At 38.5% G+C, this 24537-nt stretch overlaps 1 protein-coding gene across 8 annotated transcripts in view; it reads right to left on the bottom strand.

Moving 5' to 3' along the window:
- LOC113106355 (unconventional myosin-IXa-like) overlaps positions 1-24537 on the bottom strand; it is a 122398-nt gene that overhangs the window by 70639 nt on the left and 27222 nt on the right. For all 8 annotated transcript variants that reach the window (XM_026268201.1, XM_026268203.1, XM_026268207.1 and 5 more), the window contains exon 2: positions 22078-22995. In XM_026268201.1, the coding sequence (XP_026123986.1) occupies positions 22078-22920 (843 nt within the window). In that variant the 5' untranslated portion in view covers positions 22921-22995. The remainder of the gene's footprint in view (positions 1-22077; positions 22996-24537) is intronic.

Genomic DNA, 24537 nt, shown 5'->3' with positions numbered 1-24537 from the left:
ATAATAAACAATGAAGGGGTCAGTTTGAAGCTAAGCCTCCTTTTTTTTGGACACAAAATTCCCTGTGCATTCCACAGCAAACAATGGCGTACTGTTTTCTCAAGGCGATGTAACAGGAGTGAGCTGTGCTCTTCAGCTTCAGAGGCCACAGGAAAACTCACTGAGGGAGCCGTCTCTCTCCTCTTCATGAGGTTTCTTGGAAAGGTTTCCTTAATAATGAGGAAATCACATTATTCCAGCTGAATGTTGTTAAAACTGGAAATGTGTCCATTAGGACCTAAAATGCTATATTAACAGATCTTAGATCAAATCATCATGTTACAAACAGCAAGCACCTTTAGTGATCGGACAGAAGATAGTAAGGGAAGACCAAGCTGCCTATTTTCTGTTGTTGACTATACACTATTATACAGTGGCCTTAAGCAGTATTTCATGAACAACACGGAAGTATCCTAGTTATCTTCAAATAAGGAACATTTTAAATCAGACACCGCTATTTCCCTGGCTCATAAAGGCATGAAATCAATACTAATGTGTTATGGGTGTTTTGCAAACTGTCAGCAGTGCGACTGATAAAGCTCTGGCTTCTAATGATCCATTAATCAGAAATGAGGGGTGCCGCCTTTTCAGACAGGAAGACTGAGGCTATTAGGACGGTGTTCTCTGCTAATGCATCAATAAGCCCATCCGTTATTGACAGCTGAACAGCATGACCCCCACAAACCACTGTTTAGACTGCACACAAGTCTAGCTCAGCCATTCTATCTCTTCTAAACAGACACTAATGGTTCAGGGTGCTAAATGTTAAATCTGACAGTATAAATGACAAGCAGATTAGTTACATAAAATCATATCTAAGGAAACTCTCTTAAAAATGCTGGGTTAAATGCAACCCAGTGCTCTGTGAAATATGGACGGTGGGAGGAAGTAAAAGAGGAGGACAGGGGTGACTGCTTATTTGTTTCCAAAAGCTGTGAAGTGCAGTGGTCCAAATAAAGCATTGATCCAATGCTCAGAGGCAGTTAACAGGCCCTTAAGCACTGACTCACTAACACTGTGCTTATTCCATTCCTTCAGTCACCCACCAGCCCAAACGGCCTACGAGAAACAAGAGCACATTGTCCTGCGGAATGACCCCATCTGACCGACACTATTCTTCCTCCTGCTGTGCATCTGATAGCACAAAATGATGCAGATTTGGATAATGTTGCAAGGGGACTGGATCCAAGAGTGGCTATCCGTTAACACTTAGCTTTTGTCGCACAGAGGAACTACAGCATTGTGTGTATTGTTTGGAATTTAAACCGTTTGAAAGTGTAGCTGAAAATAGACCTCCAAACTTACAAAAACAATATATATATATATATATATATATATATATATATATTGTGACGAGTCAGCTGCCTCCTCCCTGATTATCACCGGCACCCCGTCCTAAATCGCCGCCCTTCACCAGGCTCCCGACTGGAGTGGGTGTGTGAGAGGAGGGGCGCTGGACGAGTCAGGGCTGGCGGCGTGTGATGGGGCACACCTGAAGGAAGTGGAGCCTCATTACCGCCGCTGTTTAAAAGCCCAACGCGCCTCTCCTCAGGAGACCGGTCTCTTCCCCGTGCATGCACACTGGTGTCCTCGTGGGTCCAGGAAGGGTGCGTCGAGGGACTCCCGCGCCACCAAGACGTGAGCTGCCGGACCCGCGATCCGGATGGGAACCGCACCCGTATACACGGCCGACGGGCCAGGATGCCGGGCCGTCCATCCCCTACCAGCGCCGCGGCCAACGAGAGAGACGCGGCCGCTAGGAGAAGCCGCCGCCCCTCGCGCCCCGGACCAAGGAGGGGAGCGCGTGCGGCCGCCGGACTCCGCCCCTTGCCTGGACCCTTCCTTGATGAACACTGCCCGACCTACACAAATCCCGCAGCACGACGAGGACACCAGATTCCCTGTTATTTTGGACACTTTCCCCCTTTGGCCACTTTTATTCCCTTTGTTTTATGATTTCTGTTAATAAAAGCCTCTCCGAGGCCTGACGCCACGCCCACTGTGTCTGTCTTGTGCTCCTCCCGTGACGCTGGTGGAGAATGCGGGCAGGCGGAGCCTAGACAGCGCAGTTGGGAAACGTCTGGTGACGTCACTCCCTCTCGCTTGCAAACGTTCGTGAGAACCCAGACTGGGACGGAGGAAAACTGGGGACAGCCTCCCAGCCACACAAGGGGTAAGTGACTTTTCCATTGTCATTTTACCCTGTGGTTGGTTGAGGCTGTCACTAAAACCCGGTTTCTCTGTCCCTGTTCTGGTGCGCTGCGAGAGGGAGGACCGCCCGGAGAGGAAGCCCCGCCCACTCCGACCGTTTGGAGCCTGGTTGAGGATGGTAGCACTCCCGTGTGGGCGGCGCCCTGATGACGGGGATGTCGCTTGGGAGGGGGAATGTGACGAGTCAGCTGCCTCCTCCCTGATTATCACCGGCACCCCGTCCTAAATCGCCGCCCTTCACCAGGCTCCCGACTGGAGTGGGTGTGTGAGAGGAGGGGCGCTGGACGAGTCAGGGCTGGCGGCGTGTGATGGGGCACACCTGAAGGAAGTGGAGCCTCATTACCGCCGCTGTTTAAAAGCCCAACGCGCCTCTCCTCAGGAGACCGGTCTCTTCCCCGTGCATGCACACTGGTGTCCTCGTGGGTCCAGGAAGGGTGCGTTGAGGGACTCCCGCGCCACCAAGACGTGAGCTGCCGGACCCGCGATCCGGATGGGAACCGCACCCGTATACACGGCCGACGGGCCAGGATGCCGGGCCGTCCATCCCCTACCAGCGCCGCGGCCAACGAGAGAGACGCGGCCGCTAGGAGAAGCCGCCGCCCCTCGCGCCCCGGACCAAGGAGGGGAGCGCGTGCGGCCGCCGGACTCCGCCCCTTGCCTGGACCCTTCCTTGATGAACACTGCCCGACCTACACAAATCCCGCAGCACGACGAGGACACCAGATTCCCTGTTATTTTGGACACTTTCCCCCTTTGGCCACTTTTATTCCCTTTGTTTTATGATTTCTGTTAATAAAAGCCTCTCCGAGGCCTGACGCCACGCCCACTGTGTCTGTCTTGTGCTCCTCCCGTGACAATATATATATATATATATATATATATAGACTATAGACATGTATATATGTGGCTACACACGCGGTAGTATGCTTTTAAGGGGTAAGTATTAACAGGATTAAAAAAACGAAATAACCAACATGGAAAATTACGCCGGTTAGAGGTTCTGTATTTCTGTTTCGATTACTTTCCTATTAATCGTCCAGCCCTAATCAGATGACATCAACTGTATCGATTATGAAGCTGGTAGAGGGTTGGATGAGACTAAATGATTGTGATGGCAAATGTGAGCACTGAACCAGAGCACTAACTCTCCAAGATTAAAACCAGGGCTCAATATTAATTCACCATTAGTTCACCATAGATAGTTCCCCCAAAAATGAAAATTCTGCCATTAATCACTCGCCCTCATGTCATTCCAAGCCTGTAAGACATTTGTTTATCTTCAGAACACAAATTTTTATTAAATCTGACAGCCCTCTGGCCATGCATTAGGGGTGCTCCGATCACGATCAGCCGGTCATTAATGCGCATCTCGTCAGTAAAGCCGGTTCTCTAATCAGCGGTTAATTCCCACAGGTGCGTGATTTCACATAGAGCAGCTGTTACTACACAGAGCCGTTGTTAACTGAGAAGATGCGCAAATAAACGCTGAAAATTAATGTGGATTTGCGCAGCTTCTCAGTTCGGAGCACCCCTACCATGCATAGACGTAATGTAGATGTAAAGCAGGGTTCTTCAAATCTTGTCCAGGAGGTCCAATGCGCTGCAGAGTTAAGCTCCAATTTTTTAATATATTTTAAAATATATTTGATTTAGATAACAGATAAACAAGGGAAAAAAACTGTATGACATGTAACATAGCCTATATATGTGAGTTTCAGTTCATTTTTGAGAAATGTTTAATTTGTTCACAGAATGGAAACTCAAAAGGCAGAAAGCAACATCCTATTTATTTTACAAAAGCACAATATTTTGGTTTCATTGTGAGAATACAGAAATAAAAGACCTTTTACAGTGATGCGTTATTAATAAGAAAATACAATATTTTAAGTTGAGGGTGAATTGCCTGTATTCGTTGTAAGGCCTCATGCACTAAACCGAGATGTCCATACTGTGATGGTTCAGTATGAATACATATATCGTTACACACCTAATGCAAAGAAACCAAAAATAATTAATTAATTCAGAAATTCTTCTCTTCCATGTCAGTCTCCAAGGTCTTTATTTTTTGGGTGAACTATCCTTTTAACAAATATTAGCCACGTTTCCACTGCAGGAACTTTACCCTGGAACTAGGGACTTTGGGCTGGTACACAATGTGTTTCCACCACAGGAACCAGGAACTAAAAAATGACCCTCAGAAAGTCCCTGCTGGCGAAGTAGTACTTTTTCAAAGTTATGGAACTTTTGGGGGCAAGACTTGGGCGCTAAACATGCTGATTGGTTGAGTTCATGCAGCATTGTGATTTCAACCACCATTTATTCAGATCGTTTACAAAATATTACTGTTATTGTGTAATGAAATTTAATTTGAAAAGTATTTCAGTCGAGAATGTAGTTGTTTTAAACTCAAATCTATGGTTTATTTATAAAGATAAATTTTTAGCTATTTAAAAATGTGTTTTGCCGATTTCGGAGACTATCAGCTCCACGCGATCAGCGAGAGCTCAGTGCTCAAGTATCTGCCGAGAGAAGTCTCACCTCAACTAGTCCTTCTGACGTTCGCCGCTGGCTCTGATGTCATTTTAGTGGTTAAACTTTGGGTAAATCTAACAGGTAATCTTTGGCCTGTATTCAATTTATCCATATGTTAAAATGAAAATAAAAAGAAGCAATTTATATAATATTTTGTTTCGTTGTAATGGTTGTATACACATTTTCCTGAACTAAGTAAATTTTTACTGCTATTATTATTTTTAAATGAAAACTGAAAGGAGGCAGTGGTATTTGATATCCTATTTCGTTTTATTGTAAATATTCAGTGAGGAAAATTACAGTTCCCAAGGTGAGCTGACTGATGTTGTCAAGTATGCTCCTGTTTGCAGAATTACCGGATTTGTGTCGTCACGGACATCACACTCCCGAGTCAAAAGCGCAAAGTCTGAACTTCCGAGGATGCAAGTCCAAAATGTGCGCACTTTGTATTGAGAAATGCGTGCAGACTTACATCACCAGACTATTTGACTAATCTTCCCAGTATTTTAGACCGCGTTGGAAACGCAGAAAGCAACAGGTCTGGGCGGAAAATAGTTCCTGGGAAAAAAAGTTGCTGGTACAATTGTTCCGAATAATTTCGGTGGAAACACGGCAATTGTGACTTGTTTCTTGGATATCAAAGACAGGCATGAAATCACATTGAAAAAGCATTTCTCAGAAGTAAACAGCTTACAAACAATGACATTTGAATCCAAAAAGTCATGTTTTACCAATGTTCTCGGCTTCTAATAAAACTTGGAACTTCTTTTTTTATGTTAACTCAAACCTGAACCTACAGCTCCTATTCACATTGGCATTTAGATCTCCTTTTGTTCCAATTTACAGTATATTTTCAATACATTTATCTGCCACTTTTATCAAAAGTGCCAACAATACTCTTCATGGCCAAGTTATCTGAAGGCTTGATAAAATAGTAGAAATCTGACAATGGATACAATTATTGGATTGTCGTCTCTATCACAGTTACACTCACATGACACTTGCAATGTTGCATTATATTGTAAATGTTACATCACGAAAATGAATTTTCCCATGCATGAACTTCTGCTTACCATATTTGATCAGTTATTTCATGTATACAATGATCAATGTTTATATGTGAATAAAAGCCTACATTAAATCCATTAATCATGTTCATCATCTGTGCATCTGTTCTCCAGAAGACTTGGATTAAATAGCTTGATTCATATGATTACATTTAAGAACTTTTTGAAGCATCGATAGGTAGAACCAAAATTTTAATTTGACAACAAGTATCCAATTCCCGACCTTAAGTATACAAATCTGGAATAAGAATCATATTTTATTCCCAAACCTACAGGGCTCTCCACCACTACAATAATTTTAGAAGCGAGCAGAAGTGAAGTTTGAACTTCAATATGTAATATCACAAATTAGACTTGACAACAACTGCAACACATTTTATTTCTTTCAGGTTTATCCAGCTCATGCATGGGCATGTTATATAGCAATCCTACTTTCAGGTCATTATAATATGATTGTTCAGTCCACATATAACGTAAACTATACTCCACCCAACCTGGACTACATCAACATATGGACATTTGGGAATCGTCAATGAGTGATCATGAGACACTTTTTTCAAGTATTAGACAAATTTGCCCCTTTATAATCGGGCTTATCTCTGAGTAAACAGAGAACCACCCCTTCATCACACATACAAAAACGTTGGGTAAATACAAGTTACCTCACACCAGACATAGTGATATTGGTACAAAACATACAATCTAAATAACTACTAAAACTCAACAATAAGAAATGCTGAATTACAGTAGTCCTAAAAGACCAAGCTTTTTGGTGGAATGGAAAATTAAAAATACCTTAAATTGTTTCAAAGATGGCTTATAGGTTCGTAACAACAAGGGTGAGTAAATGATAAAATTGGTTGATTTTCAATTTTGCATTGTTAACTCCTGCAAAACACTGGAAGGAATCCCTTGACAAATGAGAATTTCAAACAGGAGGCTCCAGCTGTACAGAGCTAATGTCATAGTTCAGAGGCGTTCCAACATACCAGCAGACAGATGGGACATGTGGAGTCCTCAGAGTGTCTCAGAGTTATGCATGCATGTGTTTTTAAGCAAGACTCTGGCACAGTGCCAACGCAGTGGCATCTTGGAGCATGCAGTGCTGGTTTGGTGCCAGGGCAAGCCTAACCCCAGTGAACCCATTACACAGTGCACTTCTGTTTCTGGCTCCCGTTACATCACCCAGACACTGGTACAGGAGTAAAGTACAGCAAACCAGTCACAGTGGTCAAAACTTAATCTTTTTAAAACCCATCAAGTAATTGTTAATGTGAAAGCAGGTTAGGATTAAAAACAATAAAAGATATTCAAGAGTTTTGTTTGAGGCACATAACTGAACATAAATTGTAGTTATGCCTAAATATGATGTTGAACAAAAGGACAATTTTCAAGTCAGTCAGGCAGATCTTGGCAAGCTGAAATGGCTATAGAGCCCATACCTTTTGCCGTCAGTCAAGGGTCTGGCTAAAATTGTAGTGGGAGTAACAGGGCTCTAGGGTTGGGAATCATTTCAATTCCACTTATCGATTCCCAATTTCAACTCCAATGTGATAAAATTATTAGGGATGCACCGATTGACCGGACATAAATCAGAACCGGACGGTTTTTGCTAAAAATAAGCGATCGGCAATCAGCCGGTTTTTGGTCTTCTTTCGGCCGATTTTTCCGGGAGTGCGGCCTCGTGCACAGATTACATTGTAATCGTTCGCTATGTCATTTGTGTGGAAGTATTTCGAAATCTATGTGCAGGACACGGGCAGCCGATCAGTACTGGAAGTGCAGAGTTTCATGTCTGAGGCACAGATAGCAGGAAGCGATCAGCCGTTGGTGTACTGGCGCACAAATAAAAAGGTGAAGTGAAGTGAAGTGACATTCAGCCAAGTATGGTGACCCATACTCAGAATTTGTGCTCTGCATTTAACCCATCCGAAATGCGCACACACACAGAGCAGTGAACACAAACACACACACTGTGAGCACACACCCGGAGCAGTGGGCAGCCATTTATGCTGCGGCGCCCGGGGAGCAGTTGGGGGTTCGATGCCTTGCTCAAGGGCACCTAAGACATGGTATTAAAGGTGGAGAGAGAGCTGTTCATGCACTACCCCCACCCACAATTCCGTCCGGCCAGAGACTAGAACTCACAACCCTTCGATTGGGAGTCCAACCCTCTAACCATTAGGCCACGACTTCCCCTAAAAAAAGTGAAGTGAAGTGACATTCAGCCAAGTATGGTGACCCATACTCAGAATTTGTGCTCTGCATTTAACCCACCCGAAGTGCACACACACAGAGCAGTGAGCACACACCCGGAGCAGTGGGCAGCCATTTATGCTGCGGCGCCCGGGGAGCAGTTGGGGGTTCAATGCCTTGCTCAAGGGCACCTAAGTCGTGGTATTGAAGGTGGAGAGAGAATTGTACATGCACTCCCACCCACAATTCCTGCCGGCCCGGGACTCGAACTCAGAACCTTTCGATTGGGAGTCGGACTCTCTAACCATTAGGCCACGACTTCCCCTGATAATAAGACATAACATGCGCACTTAAGCTGCGCGAGCTTACGGTTACTGGTCCGAGCCCTGAACACGTGAAGAGATGTTCAGATCAACTTCTCACGTGTTGGATGAGAAACGAAACGGACTAAACTGTGACGAAACTTTTTTTTTTTTTTTTTGTAAAGGGGAACATGCATACACGTTTGAAAAGCCAGAAGTAAACGACAGTTCTGTATAGGATGATTATTTTTATTTTACCTTAAAATTACATCGGCTTAATTTTATTTAAAAATCACCTGCTGTAGCACACTGAGAAAAAGTGTTTCATTCGTCCAATTAAAAAATTTTAGGGTAATGATTCACATCTATATTTTTTCACTTGAGAGAATAGTTATTTATTTTTCATTGGCTCAAGTTAAAAAAAATTTAGATGTAAATCATTACCCTAATTTTTTTTTTTTTTATTGGATGAATGAAAACACTTTGCATCTTTGTTTTATTCGCACCAACATTATTTGATTTTAACATTTTGGAATAATCTATTTATATAGCATACTTTTATTTAGTCTGTAAATAAAGACACTGGTAAATACCTTTTTTTTTATTTAAAACCAAATTTAAAAACTAAAATACTGAATGCTGATCAAGAATATGTGTTGGTTGTGTTGTTTGGACTCTAGAACTATGCAGTTGTTGCCTTTAATTTCACATGGTTACAGTTAATCTTTAAATTTAAGGACAGTTCTCTGTAGTTTCAACCCAATTCAATAACAAAAGCTAAATGCTGATGTCTGTAACATCTATGTTTGTATTGAATGTAGGCTACTTACTGTGCACATACTGCCGTTAATTTCAGATGGTTGCAGTTATTGTTGTCAATAGCCAAAAGCCAGTTGCCTATTAAATACCAAATAAACATCTTGTTTATGCACACTTTCCTTCCTTCTTGTTTGTTGCTTAAAGATAAAAAAAAAAAAAAACAGAAATCGGTATCGGAATCGGCCAGTTTGTTTGTAAAAAATCGGTATCGGAATTGGCCATGAGAAATCATGATCGGTGCATCCCTAAAAATTATGATATCAAACATTTATCCTGTCACTCTTTTTTACATACCATTTATTGAAGCTGAATACCATGAACAAAAATCAACAGGCTACATAAAAACTGGACTCTTTAAAAGCTTTTTGTGTGCAAAATGCAAGATTCTGGATAGATTTAGTTTTTTTCCCCAATGAAGGTTGTGGTTCCCTCATGATTCTGAAGAAACAACATTAGGCAACTAAACAAAATCACATGTTATTTATGAATAAATGATTCAATGACTTAAGATGTACTTGTTGCATTACTGGATGAATCAGATTTCACATTGATGTTTGAATCGTGTTCACAATCTTTAATGATCTATTTAATTAAAGTGCTTTGTCATGTTGGCGGTGACACCTCTCTTGCTTAGATTAGATTATTTTTGCCATCTGATCGCAAATGTAGCCAAACTTTGGAACGCTTAGATTAGTGAGAAGGTCCTGATAGATCACTAGGTCAGGTCCTCACAGATGAAGAAATAAAAGTGCATAAGAATTGAAAAACGGAATATAAAATTGTATTTGACAACAAGTATCCGAATTACAATACGTAAAATCACAAATAAGACTTCACAACAACTGTAACACATTTAATTTCTTTCAGTTTTTCCAGCTCATGCATGGGGATGTTCTAGAGCAATTCTACTTTGAGGTCATTATCATCTGATTGTTCAGTCCACATATAATGTAAACTATACTCCACCCAACCTGGACTACATCAACATATGGACATTTGGGAATCGTCAGTGAGTGATCATGAGACACATGGATGAAAGAACTGGTTTAAAGAGAGCATATAGCTCAGAGGCACATTTACTGTATGTGGCCAAGTGTAAAAGGTTCTGTTCATCAAACAAATCAAAGTGACCAAGAGTGTGACCTAGCTTTTTTCAAGTATTAAAACACACACACACACACACACACACACGTTGGGTTAATACAAGTTACCTCACACCAGACCTAGTGATATTGATACAAAACATACAATCTAAATAACTACTAAAACTCAACAATAAAAATGCTGAATTACAGTCCTAAAAGACAGTTCATAAAAAGAAAAAAAAGAAAAAATTTAGCAAATGAAACACACCCAATATAGAGTATTATCAAATCCCTTTTCCCCCAAATTCCATTTTATATATTTCTAAATTAATTTTTTTCTGTTTTCTATTTTTCCAGTCCCAATTTTAATGGTTGAATTAAATTGTATTAATTAAAAAGCATGTCTAATTAATTGAGATAATGAAACTTACAATGTTTAACAGCAAATTATTAAAAGTTTATAAAAAAATTTAAAAAGTAAATTCTTAAAGGCCGTGTGAAATGCGTGTTTTTTCTCAAAAGTAGTTTTATTTTTATCATATTCTGTAATTTTCTGGTTTCCATTTTAATGGTTTCAATATTTTTTTAATTATTAAAAGCTTTTTTAAATATAAAGCATCTATTAGATTTGATTAAAAAATGTATTTATGATTATTTTATATATTTCTCTTAAATCAGAAATACCATGTTTTTCTGCTAAACATATTCTGGTAAATAATTTTTTCTGGTAAATATTCCTTGAAAAATTATGTTTTAATAATAATTGTATTAGTAGTAGTAGTAGTACTATCATTACATTAAGCAATCAATTTCTGTTACAGTTTCTTCACGTTCAACCAAGCTTTTATTTTGACAGGTTGCTTTGAAGACCTTTAAATTTCTGTTTGTATGTGATATGATGATAGTTTTTCTCAAAAGAATTGCTAAAATGCTCATAAAAAAGTGACTCCCAGAGCATGAAATTATGTTCATGTGTTCATGTACTAAAAAAACAACCCCCGACACTAGTCCATGCTACGTTTAGATTTTAAGTGTACTGACCTACTTTTAATTTATGTATCAAATGAAATTCCACATCATCCAGTAAATTGAATTTTTAATACTGGATTCCATGATTCGGTCCACTTTTTCACATTGCGGATACCATACAGTCCTAAATGTTGTTTCAAATTTGACTTTCTTGATTCAAAATCATTGGGGGACCTCAGTGTTCTTGAAAATATCTTCTTTTACGTTCCACAGAAGTAAGAATGCCATACAATCTTTGAAACAACATGGTAATTGTCATGAGTAAATGACAGAATTTTTAGTGAATTAACACTTAAAGAGCAAGTGATAAAATGGCAACACCAAACATATTAGTCATGCTAGTGAAGAGAAGCAACTCTGTATCATTCACACACTGTGCAAGTGTGTGTGGGTGTGTTGGTAAAGGAGTAAAGGGTGTGTAGTTAATACTTTGTCGCTGGGTGTAAACGTGAGTTTTAAAGCAAGATGTTCCATTGCTCATCTATTAGTCAGCAGCACATTGAGGAATAAGCTCTTCCATTGATGGCCACGGTCTTTAAACTGCACACACCCTCAGCCCTGTTTAAACAATAGCCACAGCTACGGCCTAAAGACATTGATAGGCTGCAGACACATGTGGAAGCAGGAAGAGGAAAGCCAGACCAGACTGCAGCAGAAAGTGAAGACTAGCTTCCCAAACATGTCCAGGAATGTAGCATACAGCCCCTAATGGACAGAAGATGAAAAATAAACCACAGATCTCCATGAACTGTCTATCTGACACATCGAATACAGAGGGCAGTTTACCAGGAGGAAAGACTCCCACAACTTTATAAGAAACGGCCAAAAAGCTATAGGCCAAAGAGCTACAAAGGAAAATAGCCACTTCTCAAAGCAGTATTATTATTAGTAGTAGTAGTATAGAATGGGAGTCTTGTTTTCAAGGAAGTATTTTCAGTAGAGCAAGGAATCCCAGGACGCAAGCATGTTTTCTGGCACATTCAAAGTGAAACTGCTGATGAGTGGTGTTCAAAGTTTCCTGAAACAGATGACCGTACATATGGCAGCATTATCAGTCAAAAAAAATAAATAAAATAAAAAAATTATTATATATATTTATTTATTTATTTATTAATTCATTCATTCATTCTAACTACCTTTCTAATCATATTCTATTTTCGTTTTATGTATTATATTATTTAAAATCCCTTGCTACGTGCACTGTGTTTAAGCTAACTGAGACTTGTTATAGCACTTCATTGCTTTTTTTTACTTCCATTGTCCTCATTTGTAAGTCGCTTTGGTAAAATGTCTGCTAAATGACTAAATGTAATGTAAATGTAAATGTAATAAATTATCCCATGATTTGACTAAATTAGCAAGATTTTTTCATTCTTCTTTAACAGATCTTTAAGATGGCTTAAAGTCTAAAGAAAATGCCTACTTTATCCCTATAAAGCCTTAAACATCTTAGAAATCCAAAGAAGCCATGTTATCAGGCTTGACAAGGCAGGGCTGGATCACTTCCACAAACTTCTGTCCAACCCTACAGATCAGATTTAGTTTGGAGCATTTCCCAACAAGAAACTTAACTATTCGCTCTGAATAGCAGCACACAGCCCTGAATCAAGTGAGCTGCACAAAGTTGTATTAAACTAATTATTAAAGACTATATATGCAGAAGACTTCTTATTCTTTACTACCAGGTTTTGATCTTTTGAAAAATGAACTTCCACATACAATAAAAGGTCAACGAGGTCCAAAACAACACTGGACGTCGAGGACCTTCATTGTATGGAGCTAGAAAAACAATGCAGAAGAAAATTCATCCAGTTTGGAATGACATTAGGGCAAATTAAATTCATTTAAAACTTAATTTCTTTGGGCTGAAATGTAGCCAACTGCTTTTAAGCATGAATGAAATGTTGAAAAATCGAAACATTAATGCCATTCCAAACCCATGCTTTTCTGCTCCGGTGGAACAAAAACACATTATTCTGTAGAATTCCACAACCACTTTGTTCTATAAACATTATCGGTTTTGGTAATTTTAAGGAGAACAATATAAACCATGAAAACAACAAAGTGACTTTTTAGGTCTGCTATCTCTTTAAATGTAAACAGTCGCCCACACATTGCATAAGTGTGGTCTAAAACTGTAAACAGTTCAGCTTTAGGGCTGCATTGCAGTTCTGCGCTATTGCTTGCTAAGAAACAGGTGGTGACCAGAAACACAGCCCACATTAATCACATGGGCCCGGCTGGTGGCTGGGGGAGGGGGAAACCAACATACTTTAGTAAAACATCCCACTTGGAACTCTGAGAAAGGAGGCCAATCTGATTAGCTGTGACGTTGAGACAAACACAGGGATTCCCTCCAGTGTCCCGCTGAGTGTTACAGGTATCTGTCGAGTGCACTCTGAACTCTCAGTGACCAGTATGGAAATGTCTGACAGCAACTGCCAGTGCAAACAAAGCAAAATGCAAATATTTGGCACTGTAAAAATTATATTTATAAATAACAATGAAACATATCTGCAGGTGACTCATGCTGCATGCATAATGAAATATACACATTAATGAGGGCAGACTGCAGTAGAAATGAAAAGACTGTGTGATGAAAGACAAATAAGAAACACACTGAAATCCACTAATTTCAACTTCTGTTTCATTCTTAGCAAAGGTTTGTAAAAAAACATTTTACAATCAAATGCCATTAAAACATGTCCAGATCACATCTCACTCCAGAATCCAAAAATAGATCAATACAATTTAGTAGCATTAAGTTTACAATCACTCAGATTTTTCAATGTGCAAAAATTTTTGTAACAACTGAGCACATTTAGTAGTGATATAGTAATGCATTTGTGACAGTTTCACTCTCATTATAGAAACTGAAAATATTTTACATTTTTTAATTAATTTAAAGTTTATTATAGAAACTGTGTAATATTAAACTATGCAATGTTATGACTTTCTTGTTTTAAAGAGTATAAATAAGGAATAATATAAGCAACTACAAGCAATAAATATAGTAAATAAGATGTTTCTGAAAGAAGTCTCTTATGCTCACCAAAGCTGCATTTATTTAATCAAAAACAAAGTAAAAACAGTAATGTTGTGAATAATTATTACAAATTTCTATTTTAATTTATAAAAAAAAAAATATATATATATATAGCTGAATTCTCTGCAGTCAGTGGCAAATATTTTTTTTGAAATATTTCTATAAAGCTGATTTGGTGCTCAAGACATTTCTATAAATTTTGAAAATGATTTTACTTTTTGATATTCATTTGTGCGATAATATATTTCTACGATGAAAAAAACAAAAAACAAATTTACTTGGGAAAATAGAACGTTTAAATCTGAAAAGGCAAAAACTGTAATGGTTCAACAATAGGCTTCATTTTATGGAAGCAAAATATTTTTAATACATAACATAGAAGTGTACATGTTTTCTGTTTTCAGAACTACATGGTAAAATATGAAAAATGTACAAGAAATGATTAATGTTTTGGGTGGAACAGTCTTGGGTCTGGATCTGCACTGCCATCCCATAATCGGTGACCATTTCATTAAACTCTTAAACTTCAAAACAAACTACAGTAAGAGTAAAATCTGAAATCATCCTGAAACCATCCTGAAAGAAGCATGTGCTTTTATTGGAAGTTTCTGGCACCTCTTTTACTTGTATTCTACTGTATGACTATAACTTTCTAAAAGGGTAAATGATGAGAGAATTTTCCTTTAAAGTTTTAACTTAAGGTTTCAGTCAGTGGCTACCATGAACATTTTGGTTAGCAAAATTCTTCAAAATATCTGTGTGTGTGTGTGTGTGTGTGTGTATGTGTGTGTGTTCAACAAAAGAAAGAAACTCAAACAGGTTTGGAAACAACATAAGCAATGTCGGGGAAAGTTACTTTTAAAAGTAATGCATTACAATATTGTGTTACTCCCTAAAAAAAAAAAATAACTTATTACATTACTTAGTTACTTTTCATAGAAAGTAATGTTATACAATGTGTTTTTAATAGAAGTTCTATTTACAAATGTAAAAGCCCTTTCACACCAAAAAGTGTAATGAATAAACCTCAGGCTGAAGGAAAAGTCAATTGACGTCTGTAGAGTAGAACACAGGAGAAGAAGGTTCAACACTCTTCAGCAATAAAAAAAACAAAAGTAAGCACAACTTTTAGTTTATCTACAAGTAATTTTTGCTTATTAGTATGGCTGAACTGGATCAAAGGTCAGCAGCAAAGACACTGGTTAATAAAATGGGATTAGATACATTTGTGCTATTTAACATAGTATTTAAGATAATTATTGCAGGTTTGTGTCAGATCCTGAGTTTGCATTTCACTGTTTGAATACATTTTTTGATAAATACTTTTTTTTTTTTTTGCAACTGGGATGAATTAATGCACATTCACATTTAATGTAGAACTACATCATGTTCACACAATGCACACAACGCCTCTATACTTCTGATTTCTCCCAATATGGGGACAGGAGACTTGTCAGTCAATAAATGACAAAACAAAGTAACTGGTGTTATTTTCTTGTAAATTAAAAAGTAATGCGTTACTTTACTAGTTACTTGAAAAAAGTAATCTGATTACGTAACTCATGTTACTTGTAATGCGTTACCCCCAACCCTGAACATAAGGGACAGTAAATGATAACAATTGTCATTTTTGGGTGGTACACCATTTATATTGGTGTATTATTTTGTAGCAATATCACAAAAACCCATACAGACGTCTTATGCTATTACTAAATGCAAACATTTGTATCATAATTTGTAATTTTGACATTGAAATTGAAAATTGACATTGAAAATGCTGGAATGAAGATCTGACTGTCCTACATTGCATGTGTGTAATTTACAAGTTCCTGTGGCTACAAAATAACTTAATATGAGACATTGTTCAATAAAATAAAATAGTTAATAAAAAAGTTGTGTGTGCTACTCGGCAAAAAAAAAAAAATAAATAAATAAATAAATAAATAAAACAAACTCAATACAATCAATATTAAGAGAACATTAAATCTGATACCAGCTTTCATTCACAATATCTTAACTACTCATACTACAATACACGGTGTAAAAAGCTTGATTGGTTTGTATAAATAAAGCACAGCTGTGAGGAGAAGAAAGCCATTCATTGGCATGGCCTGGGTGTTTACTATCTAACGTTCAACAATGCAATTCATGCAATAGTCTGAACATCTAGGTGAACTAAGTCAACAGTCAGTCAGGTCTTTTACAACAATAAAAAAACCATGCCAACAACGAATGAGCTTAATGATTTGCCATTTTCTTTGTCAGACCTACTAGCAATCCAGTTAACAAGAGTTCAGTCTTTCCAATCATTTCTTTCCTTGTAGAAAAAGCACAAGTGCTTCATGATGTTTGAAAGAAGAAAAAAAGAAGGTTTTCAAAAAGAATGTAAGTCAGATCCACACAGAATGGATGAGATTTACCACACTTGAGAGAAACTGACAGTATGTTGTGTTGGAGTGAAACCACACCTGGACCAAAGGTCTGCAGAGAGACATGCAGGAACCCTGGGAATGCAAGCATGATGGATCCTTTTCACAGACCGTGATGGTGCATTTCCACAGTTAGAAATACTGCAAAACTAGCTATAGTTCTAGCAAGTTGTTTTATATTTTATTTGTTTATATTACAATGTTGTTGAAAAAAAAAACTAGTAAAAAGGATGTTTCTAATGTACCTTCTGGGGAAGTGACGGTAAATTTGACATCGCTCTCTCTACCTTAATCTTTCTACATTTTTTTTTTTTTTTTTTTTTTTTTTGCTATTTGAGCAAATGATAATGTAAACTCTTCAAGTCTCTTTTCACCACTTTAGAAGTTTACTCTAACACTTCTGAAGGACCATTGGTCAGGGAAGACTTCAACTGTCCAGTCCAAATAATGTTAGCTTGCGTACTGACCATGATAACAGGTGAACCACAATTCTACAAAATAAATGCTAACATGCAGTAATGCTTTTATGACAATACATTATACTAGTAAACTACAGAACACCGTAATCTAGCAGAATTATAATGTTAATGAAAAACAAAGTAGAAGCTGATTGGGCGACCAGAAGCAGCAGCGATGTGAACCAGACGTACTGATACTGATAGTCAGACGTCTGGCTCTGTGAGACTAGACAATGTATTGCCCAGCATTTCAGACAAGGATTTATCAGGACACCTGCACTGTGTTTACAACAGGCTTCAGTGATTTCAGTGGAGAACTGATTAAAACCAATTTGAATTGATTTGACAGATAAAGTACAGAAGAGCTGGCTTAACCCTTTCACTCTTTCCACTTAAGATCCTGAAAAGCAGTGACCCTACATGACCAATCCAAGCCGTGTTTATGAGACGTGGCACTGTACATTACCTTCCTCAAATCTCATATGTAAAGATTCAGGCTAAACTTTTGATGTTCATTTTGAGGAATTCTGTTTTAAATTTACTATTGTGACAACATGATTTATCATAAATTTATTAAATTACATGACTGGACACACCTGAGGGCTACCAAGCGATATCTACACAAAATAAATATTCACGAATTATGTCTTATTTATTTGGTGCTCAAAACAGCTATATTAAGTGCTTCTACGGGGAACAGAAGATGTTGTCTCTTTTTCTCCAAATACATCATTTCAAATATAAATGATAAAAACAGCAATCCGACAATATTTGAGAGAATCGGCTCAATGACGATTAGGTTTAGAGGTGGACATTCAAAATCACCACCTTGTAACAGAAGATCAGGTTGGAGTTTCCATTACGTAAAATTTAAATGTAATACTTTCAGATTATTTCATGTCAACATAAACTGATCTTCATAAAGCTCAGCAACACTTTTTTTTTTAAACCATAAAAACGAAATGATCAAGATACTGTTGGCTTTAATACATACCAGAACATCTCTGCCAGGATAAAGAATACTAACATACAGTAAATCCCCCAAACTCTGCCGCCCCACCCAGTGCTAGCAGTGATTCACAATAATCCCAGTAGCGCATTAGGACTAATGACAGTAGGTATTAAAGATTCATTACAGGCTGCTGGGGAGGAACGGCCATGCTGTGACCCGGGCTGACTTTATATGGCTCTAGCTGAAATGTTTCTGTTGGACTGAAAAACACCAATCCTCACTTAGGCCTGGAAACGAACCCAAGCAGCCTGCCAAACTCCCAGAGACCCTTACCTCACACACCGTCACACAATCGCACAAATACCTTTAAACCCACCGAATTACTCAAGAAAACAACTGAACTGAGGACTGTGCCAAGGTTTAGACATTGCGAAAATTGGACTGTAGAAAATGACATCAGAGAAATCCAACGACCAAAAAGTTAACTACTTCTAAACCAGAAGTCCAAATACCAAAAATAATTAATGGAAAATTTTTCAAACTTGTACTATCTGGAAAAACTGAAACCTCTCAACACACAAGGGACTTTCAAACATATTCTGCACAATTATTTGATTCCAAAAAAAAAAGGCCCATTGTGTGGCTAACAACTGAAATTTCTGAATCATGAAACTGAAGTCTTTAGGAACCATCTGATGCATTACAACGCAACACTTCTGATTAAAGATACCAGCAGCGCACAAATGCCAAGCACTGAGTCAACAACTCTTTAAAAATGACAGCAGAAGGTTTGTTGGATGAATAATCCTCACTACATATTAGCCAACTCATAACACAGACTCCCAACTATCAACGCTACTGCTCTGGCAGAAAGCCAGCATGAGATGAGTCTTTGAAACTGATATTCTCACTCGAGCAGAAATTTTAAGCTTTAGAGAAGATTATACCCATAACAAAAGCCTGCTAAAGAAGAAGGAAGTGGTGTACAAATGAAAGCTCCTGCATTTCAACTGCCAGGCAACTCTTCACCGATAATTCGCAATATATAAACGCCTTTCTAAACGTCTGTCATAGGCCTTGAAGAACAGGTTGCATCACATCAATGTGCCTGAAAGAAAAGTAAAAAAAAAAAAAAAGAAATCTGTTATTAATTACTCCCTTAATTACTCCAAACCGGTAAGACCTTAGTTCATCTTTGGAACACAAATGAAGATATTTTTGATGAAATCCGAGAGCTTTCTGACCCTGCATAGACAGCAACAGAATTACTATGTTCAAGGCCCAGAAAGTTAGTACGGGAAGTCTTGTGGGTTTGGCACGACATGAGGGTGGCTAAATAATGACAGAATTTAAATTTTTGGGTAAATTAACCAACATAATCAATGCACAGTTGATCATACATCCAGAAACATAATTCATTTTCTCAAGGATTACTTGAGGGGTGCTTGGCCATGATAGTTTCAACCATAAAGTAAATGTTCTGGAGGTTCCAGATATGTCTTAGGTTCTCCACTTTCAGTGTAAGTCTATGCGACGTGCAAGTCTGATATCTTAAAGTAGCCTAATACTCGACAACCCACATGATTTTAGGTATCACTCATTTCGGACGAATTAGCAACCACCACTAGTTAAAACATTAAAACTACACACTTGTACACCACTTGTCAACTCCCTTGCACTTAAAGAGCTTCGGGCACTGAGTGTGTGTATAAACCGGCAGTGTTGTCATTAGAAAGAGTGACAGATGGGTCACCTCCATATGAGTAAAGAGGAAGAGACGTCTGTGTGCTTGGCCACTCCACACACTCTGCATTAATCAGTAATGACTCTGCAAACAATTAAAGCCCATCCTCTCCACTCAAGAGCCATTCAATTGAGCCAGATGGTTGGGCATTAACCCATATGCTTAAACACTAGCCTTTTTTAAGCAAGCAGATAGCAAGTAAAAAAGTATGATTATATCAAGTGTTTTAGACTGAAATAGACAAATAAAATTCCATTTCTGGCCATTTTACTAATCTGACAACCAATTTAGTTCATAGCACTCTACTAACAAGCTTACTCTGCGAAAAAAAGGGAGACGGCATATGTGCTGTGCAGGAAGGCCTGCCTTCATGAATTGCGCAATAAAATAAAGTTTTAATGAGAATGTGTGATTAATATTTTATGTAGTAACAATTTAATTAAAATCAATAAGGCACTCAAAGCTGTTCTTTATTGTCAATATACTGTAGTCCCAGTTGAAGCAGCAGTATATTGTTCCTAAAACACAAAATATACGCTGAACATCAGTGGAATATTAATAGTAACTACATTAGTAAAGGCTACGTATCCAGAGTCTGGCCAAATAATGAACTACATTACTTGGCAAAAGATGTTTATCTTTTGAACGGTTATTATTAATAATGAATGTACTTATTTATTGCACATTATGTCTTCTATAAAATGCTGGCAACAACATGCCAAAGCAATAGGCCACAAGTGACAGTTGCTTTGATTTTATCTTGGCCTCTTATGGTTCGCTTTAATAAATGTGCGCGAATAAATTATTTTGATACCGACTTTTAACGTATCATTCTTCCAGTGACAAAAAACCCTACCAGTAAACTACACACAGAAAAGCACTAACCAAAGTAAAGTTGATAACGTTATCAAAACAGCATCATGTGCGTCTTGGTGACAAAAGCCATGTGGAATTCCTGGCATGACTGGAGTCCACAAGAGCAGCTTTCAAAACCTGTTCTTTTGGCTGCATTATGACTGTAACATTGTATTGCATGACCTAGTGTATGCCTTTCTAAACTATCATCACTTTAAGAGGTTATCCAGACTACAAAACAAACAAAACTGGAAGCAAATCAAAGAATGTGACAATTGTACAAAACACAATAACTTGTTTTTTTAAAGGTGTGCCGTTGAGTATTTCAAACAGAGGCCGAAGAGCGAATGGTTCTCTCAGACCTCAAAGGTAATGCCTCAGGATTCAAAAGACTCACCAAGACAAATGACAAGTTGGCGTGACAAGTTTTTCTGTTCAATCTGAAACTAAAAATGCTACATGAAGCAACACAATCACAGACAACCATATACACTTGACGTGTTTAATATACAGATACCAAGCATGACCTGACAGGAATAGCAACCAAGCAACTGACAGAAGAATGTCTAAACACGTTTCAGTGGGTTACGACAGAACAGAATTTTTCCTAAAGATCAGATCTAAGCTCAAACCTATAACTTGTTGCCAAATGGTATTAACCTTCCTGTTGTTTTCACGTCAATCTGACCCACTCTAAATTTAAATATTACTTTTGTGTTGGGGTCAAAGTAACTAAACATTAGTTTCCATGCCAAAAATCAACACTTTGAAAACCAGCAAAAATTAGGTTATAAAAAAACCCAACTTTTTCGAAACCCAGCAGATTTTCGAACACTTTTTTTTCACAATTTTTTTTTAACGAATTGAGTTTTACCATAAAAAAAATTTGACAAATGTTGTTTTTGGTTGTTAGTTTCATGGACCTTGATTACCATATTGTTGCAGCACAGTGCGAGGAGCTCATTTTACACTCACTGGAGATTGAAAACCTGACATAACAAAAATACAAAGAAATAACATAAAAACACAGACTATGTACAAATAATGTTAGATAATATTTATATACTCTATTAATAATATTAATATTTTTAATTTTATAATAAAGAGTTTTTGCATGAACTTTTGTTTTAAATTGTGTTGATTTTTGGCAAATGGCATGGAAACAAATGTGGAACAATTTGACCCAGAACAAAAGTTGTACCCGGTTTTTGATTATTAATACCTAATAAACTATAAAAAAAAAAAAAAATTGGTCTATAAAAACCACTGCCAACAACCTTGTGAAATATTACATTTCTATAATCAGCTCTTACCTCCAGCACTGGTCCGGCACCCAGAATGATCTGCTCAACCCCACTAGCAAAGCCTTTCTGACTTAGAGCCGTTAGATGGTGGATCAGGAAGTTGGTGCTTTGAGTCTTGCCTGATCCACTCTCTCCAGAAATAACAATGCATTGATTCTGCTTACTCTGCAGCATAGCATGGTAGGCCACGTCCGCCACCGCATAGATGTGCGGCTCCAGCTTGCCCAGCTGGTGATTATCGTACATCTTAACATATTTGGGGTTATAGATAGGAAGGAACTTAAAGGGGTTGATGACTATGAGGATGCTGCCCACATAGGTGTAGATCTTCTCCTGTTTGAAGCGACTGCGCAGGTTGTCCAGCAGAGTCTTCTCATTGAGATCCGGCAGGTTACAAAGGTCATCGAAGTCCTTCGGCAAGGGCTGCGGCAGGAAGCCCCGCTCCACCATGCGCCGCCGCTCTTCTGTGACCTGCAGCCACATCTGCAAGTTGCCGTAGTGGATGGAGCCATCGAGATTCTTTTCTCGCAGCAGGAAGCGGTAGTCCTCACTGCTGAAGCGGTTCTCCAAGGCCATGCGAGGCCAAAGCATCATGCGCTGGACAGGACAGTCGGTTGGGTTGAGGATCCATTCTTCCCCGCCAAACTCCTTCACTTCTGCTAGGACGTAGCATTTCGTCCTATCTAGCTGGAGGCGTTCAATGACTTGCTCGATAACCTCTGCAGCCGAAGTGATCTTACGGGCGGTGATGGGGCAGTAGATGCTGCCCTCTGCGATGACCCCTGGGTAGATGCGCAGGGTGAACTCAGAGTCCTCAAAGCGTCGTCTCCCGCCAACATCATGAACACTCATATTGGAGCAGCAGTTTCCATCAGCACTCACTGTACATCCTTCAAACGGTCCGGGTACCGCTTCAAGACATTACAACTGCCAGAGAAAGAAAAGAGACAATCATTATGTTAACATGGAGAACAATACTCTGATTTTAATATGATGAACCAACATGGGAAAATTATGTCGGTTAGAGGTTCTGAATTTCGAATAATTTTCAATTATTCTTCGATTAATCGTCCAGCTCTGTGTTGGAGGTTTCGTGACCATATGCGACTCTTCACTAATTTCCATTCCATCAGCAATGGCAGTGTATTAAACTTTAATTAGCAGAGCAATAGCAAAGCTACTTTAATCCACACTAGGGCTGTGCGATTAATTAAAATTGAAATAAAATCGCGTTTTGAGTGTGGGCGATTTCTAAATCGCTTTATAGCACGATTTTCCGCAGCTCTGACCTCCCGCAGTATGTTATCTGAACCAATCAGAATGCAGCGCGCCTAAGTGGAGCGCGAGAACAGAGCAGACCGGGCATATGCCTAACTCCAGGTTCACACACTATTTCTGTGATGCGTAGCTTTTCTTTTTGAGCCCATGTTAATGGATCAGAACGTTCACACTGCACGCGGTAAAAAGATGAGAACAGAAAAGGTTATAAATAGAAAGGTGCAAAAAGATTTAATATCTTGCGAATGAGCACAGAGAGAGTTATGAGAGCACAGGACACAGGTTGAGCGAGAGGAGACACATTTTAAGGCAGCGTGTATCTGAGCGTTATACAGTTTATGATCTGAGCATCTGGTTTTGTTAACAGAGCAAAGGAAATCTGCATGCGTCTGCGTCTATCCGCTCGTGCATTATTTTAATGTGCTTTCGCGTTACAATAATGTGCTCTCGTACACATAACTTACTGTATACGCACTGCAGACGGAGTACTTGTGAACCTTGGGCAATAAATATATTGAGCAAAACATATAACACCTGAGGCACCGCTACAGTGAGCTTTATGACCAATGCATGGTTAAAAAAAAAAATTATAATAATTCCCTGACCATGGGTTTTATTTTATTTTTTTATTATAATCTTTTGTCATATGTCTAGATTTTGTTTGACATCTTTACTTAGTGATTATTTTGACTTAAGTCTTTTCTAGAGACATAATACAACTTTTTGATAAAGCTCTCAGTGGTTTTCTTTTGGAAATATGTTTCAAATTTATACTGAATGCATTTATGACTGTAAAGCATGTCTGTGTGTGTCAAAATCGTAATCGCAAAATTTATAAAAAAAAAAATTGTGATAGGTTTTTTTTTTTGTCCCTATCACACAGCCCTAATCCACACAACCTAATGGGAGACAAACCAGAGTTCAAAGGAGGATAAATTGATGGTGCATGTCTCACTGGTGCACTTGTGACCAGGACAAGTCATTGTGGTGTATCGAGAGCCATTGTATCCAGGGTAATGTGGGCATATCAGCACAAATTGCAAACCACATCCAACATTAGTAACCGTCAACGCATGAGGAAGCTGTCTAAAAGGGACTTTATGCAAAAACTGCAGAATTAATTGTGCATCTCAAATCTATTGTTTCCAACTGGGAGATCCACAGGGTCAATATTCATGATTAGGCTGTCAT

This window comes from Carassius auratus, chromosome 7 (assembly GCF_003368295.1).
Source record: "Carassius auratus strain Wakin chromosome 7, ASM336829v1, whole genome shotgun sequence".
NCBI lineage: Eukaryota > Metazoa > Chordata > Actinopteri > Cypriniformes > Cyprinidae > Carassius > Carassius auratus.
Note: the sequence above shows the minus strand (reverse complement) of the source record. Positions and strands in the feature narration are given on the sequence as shown.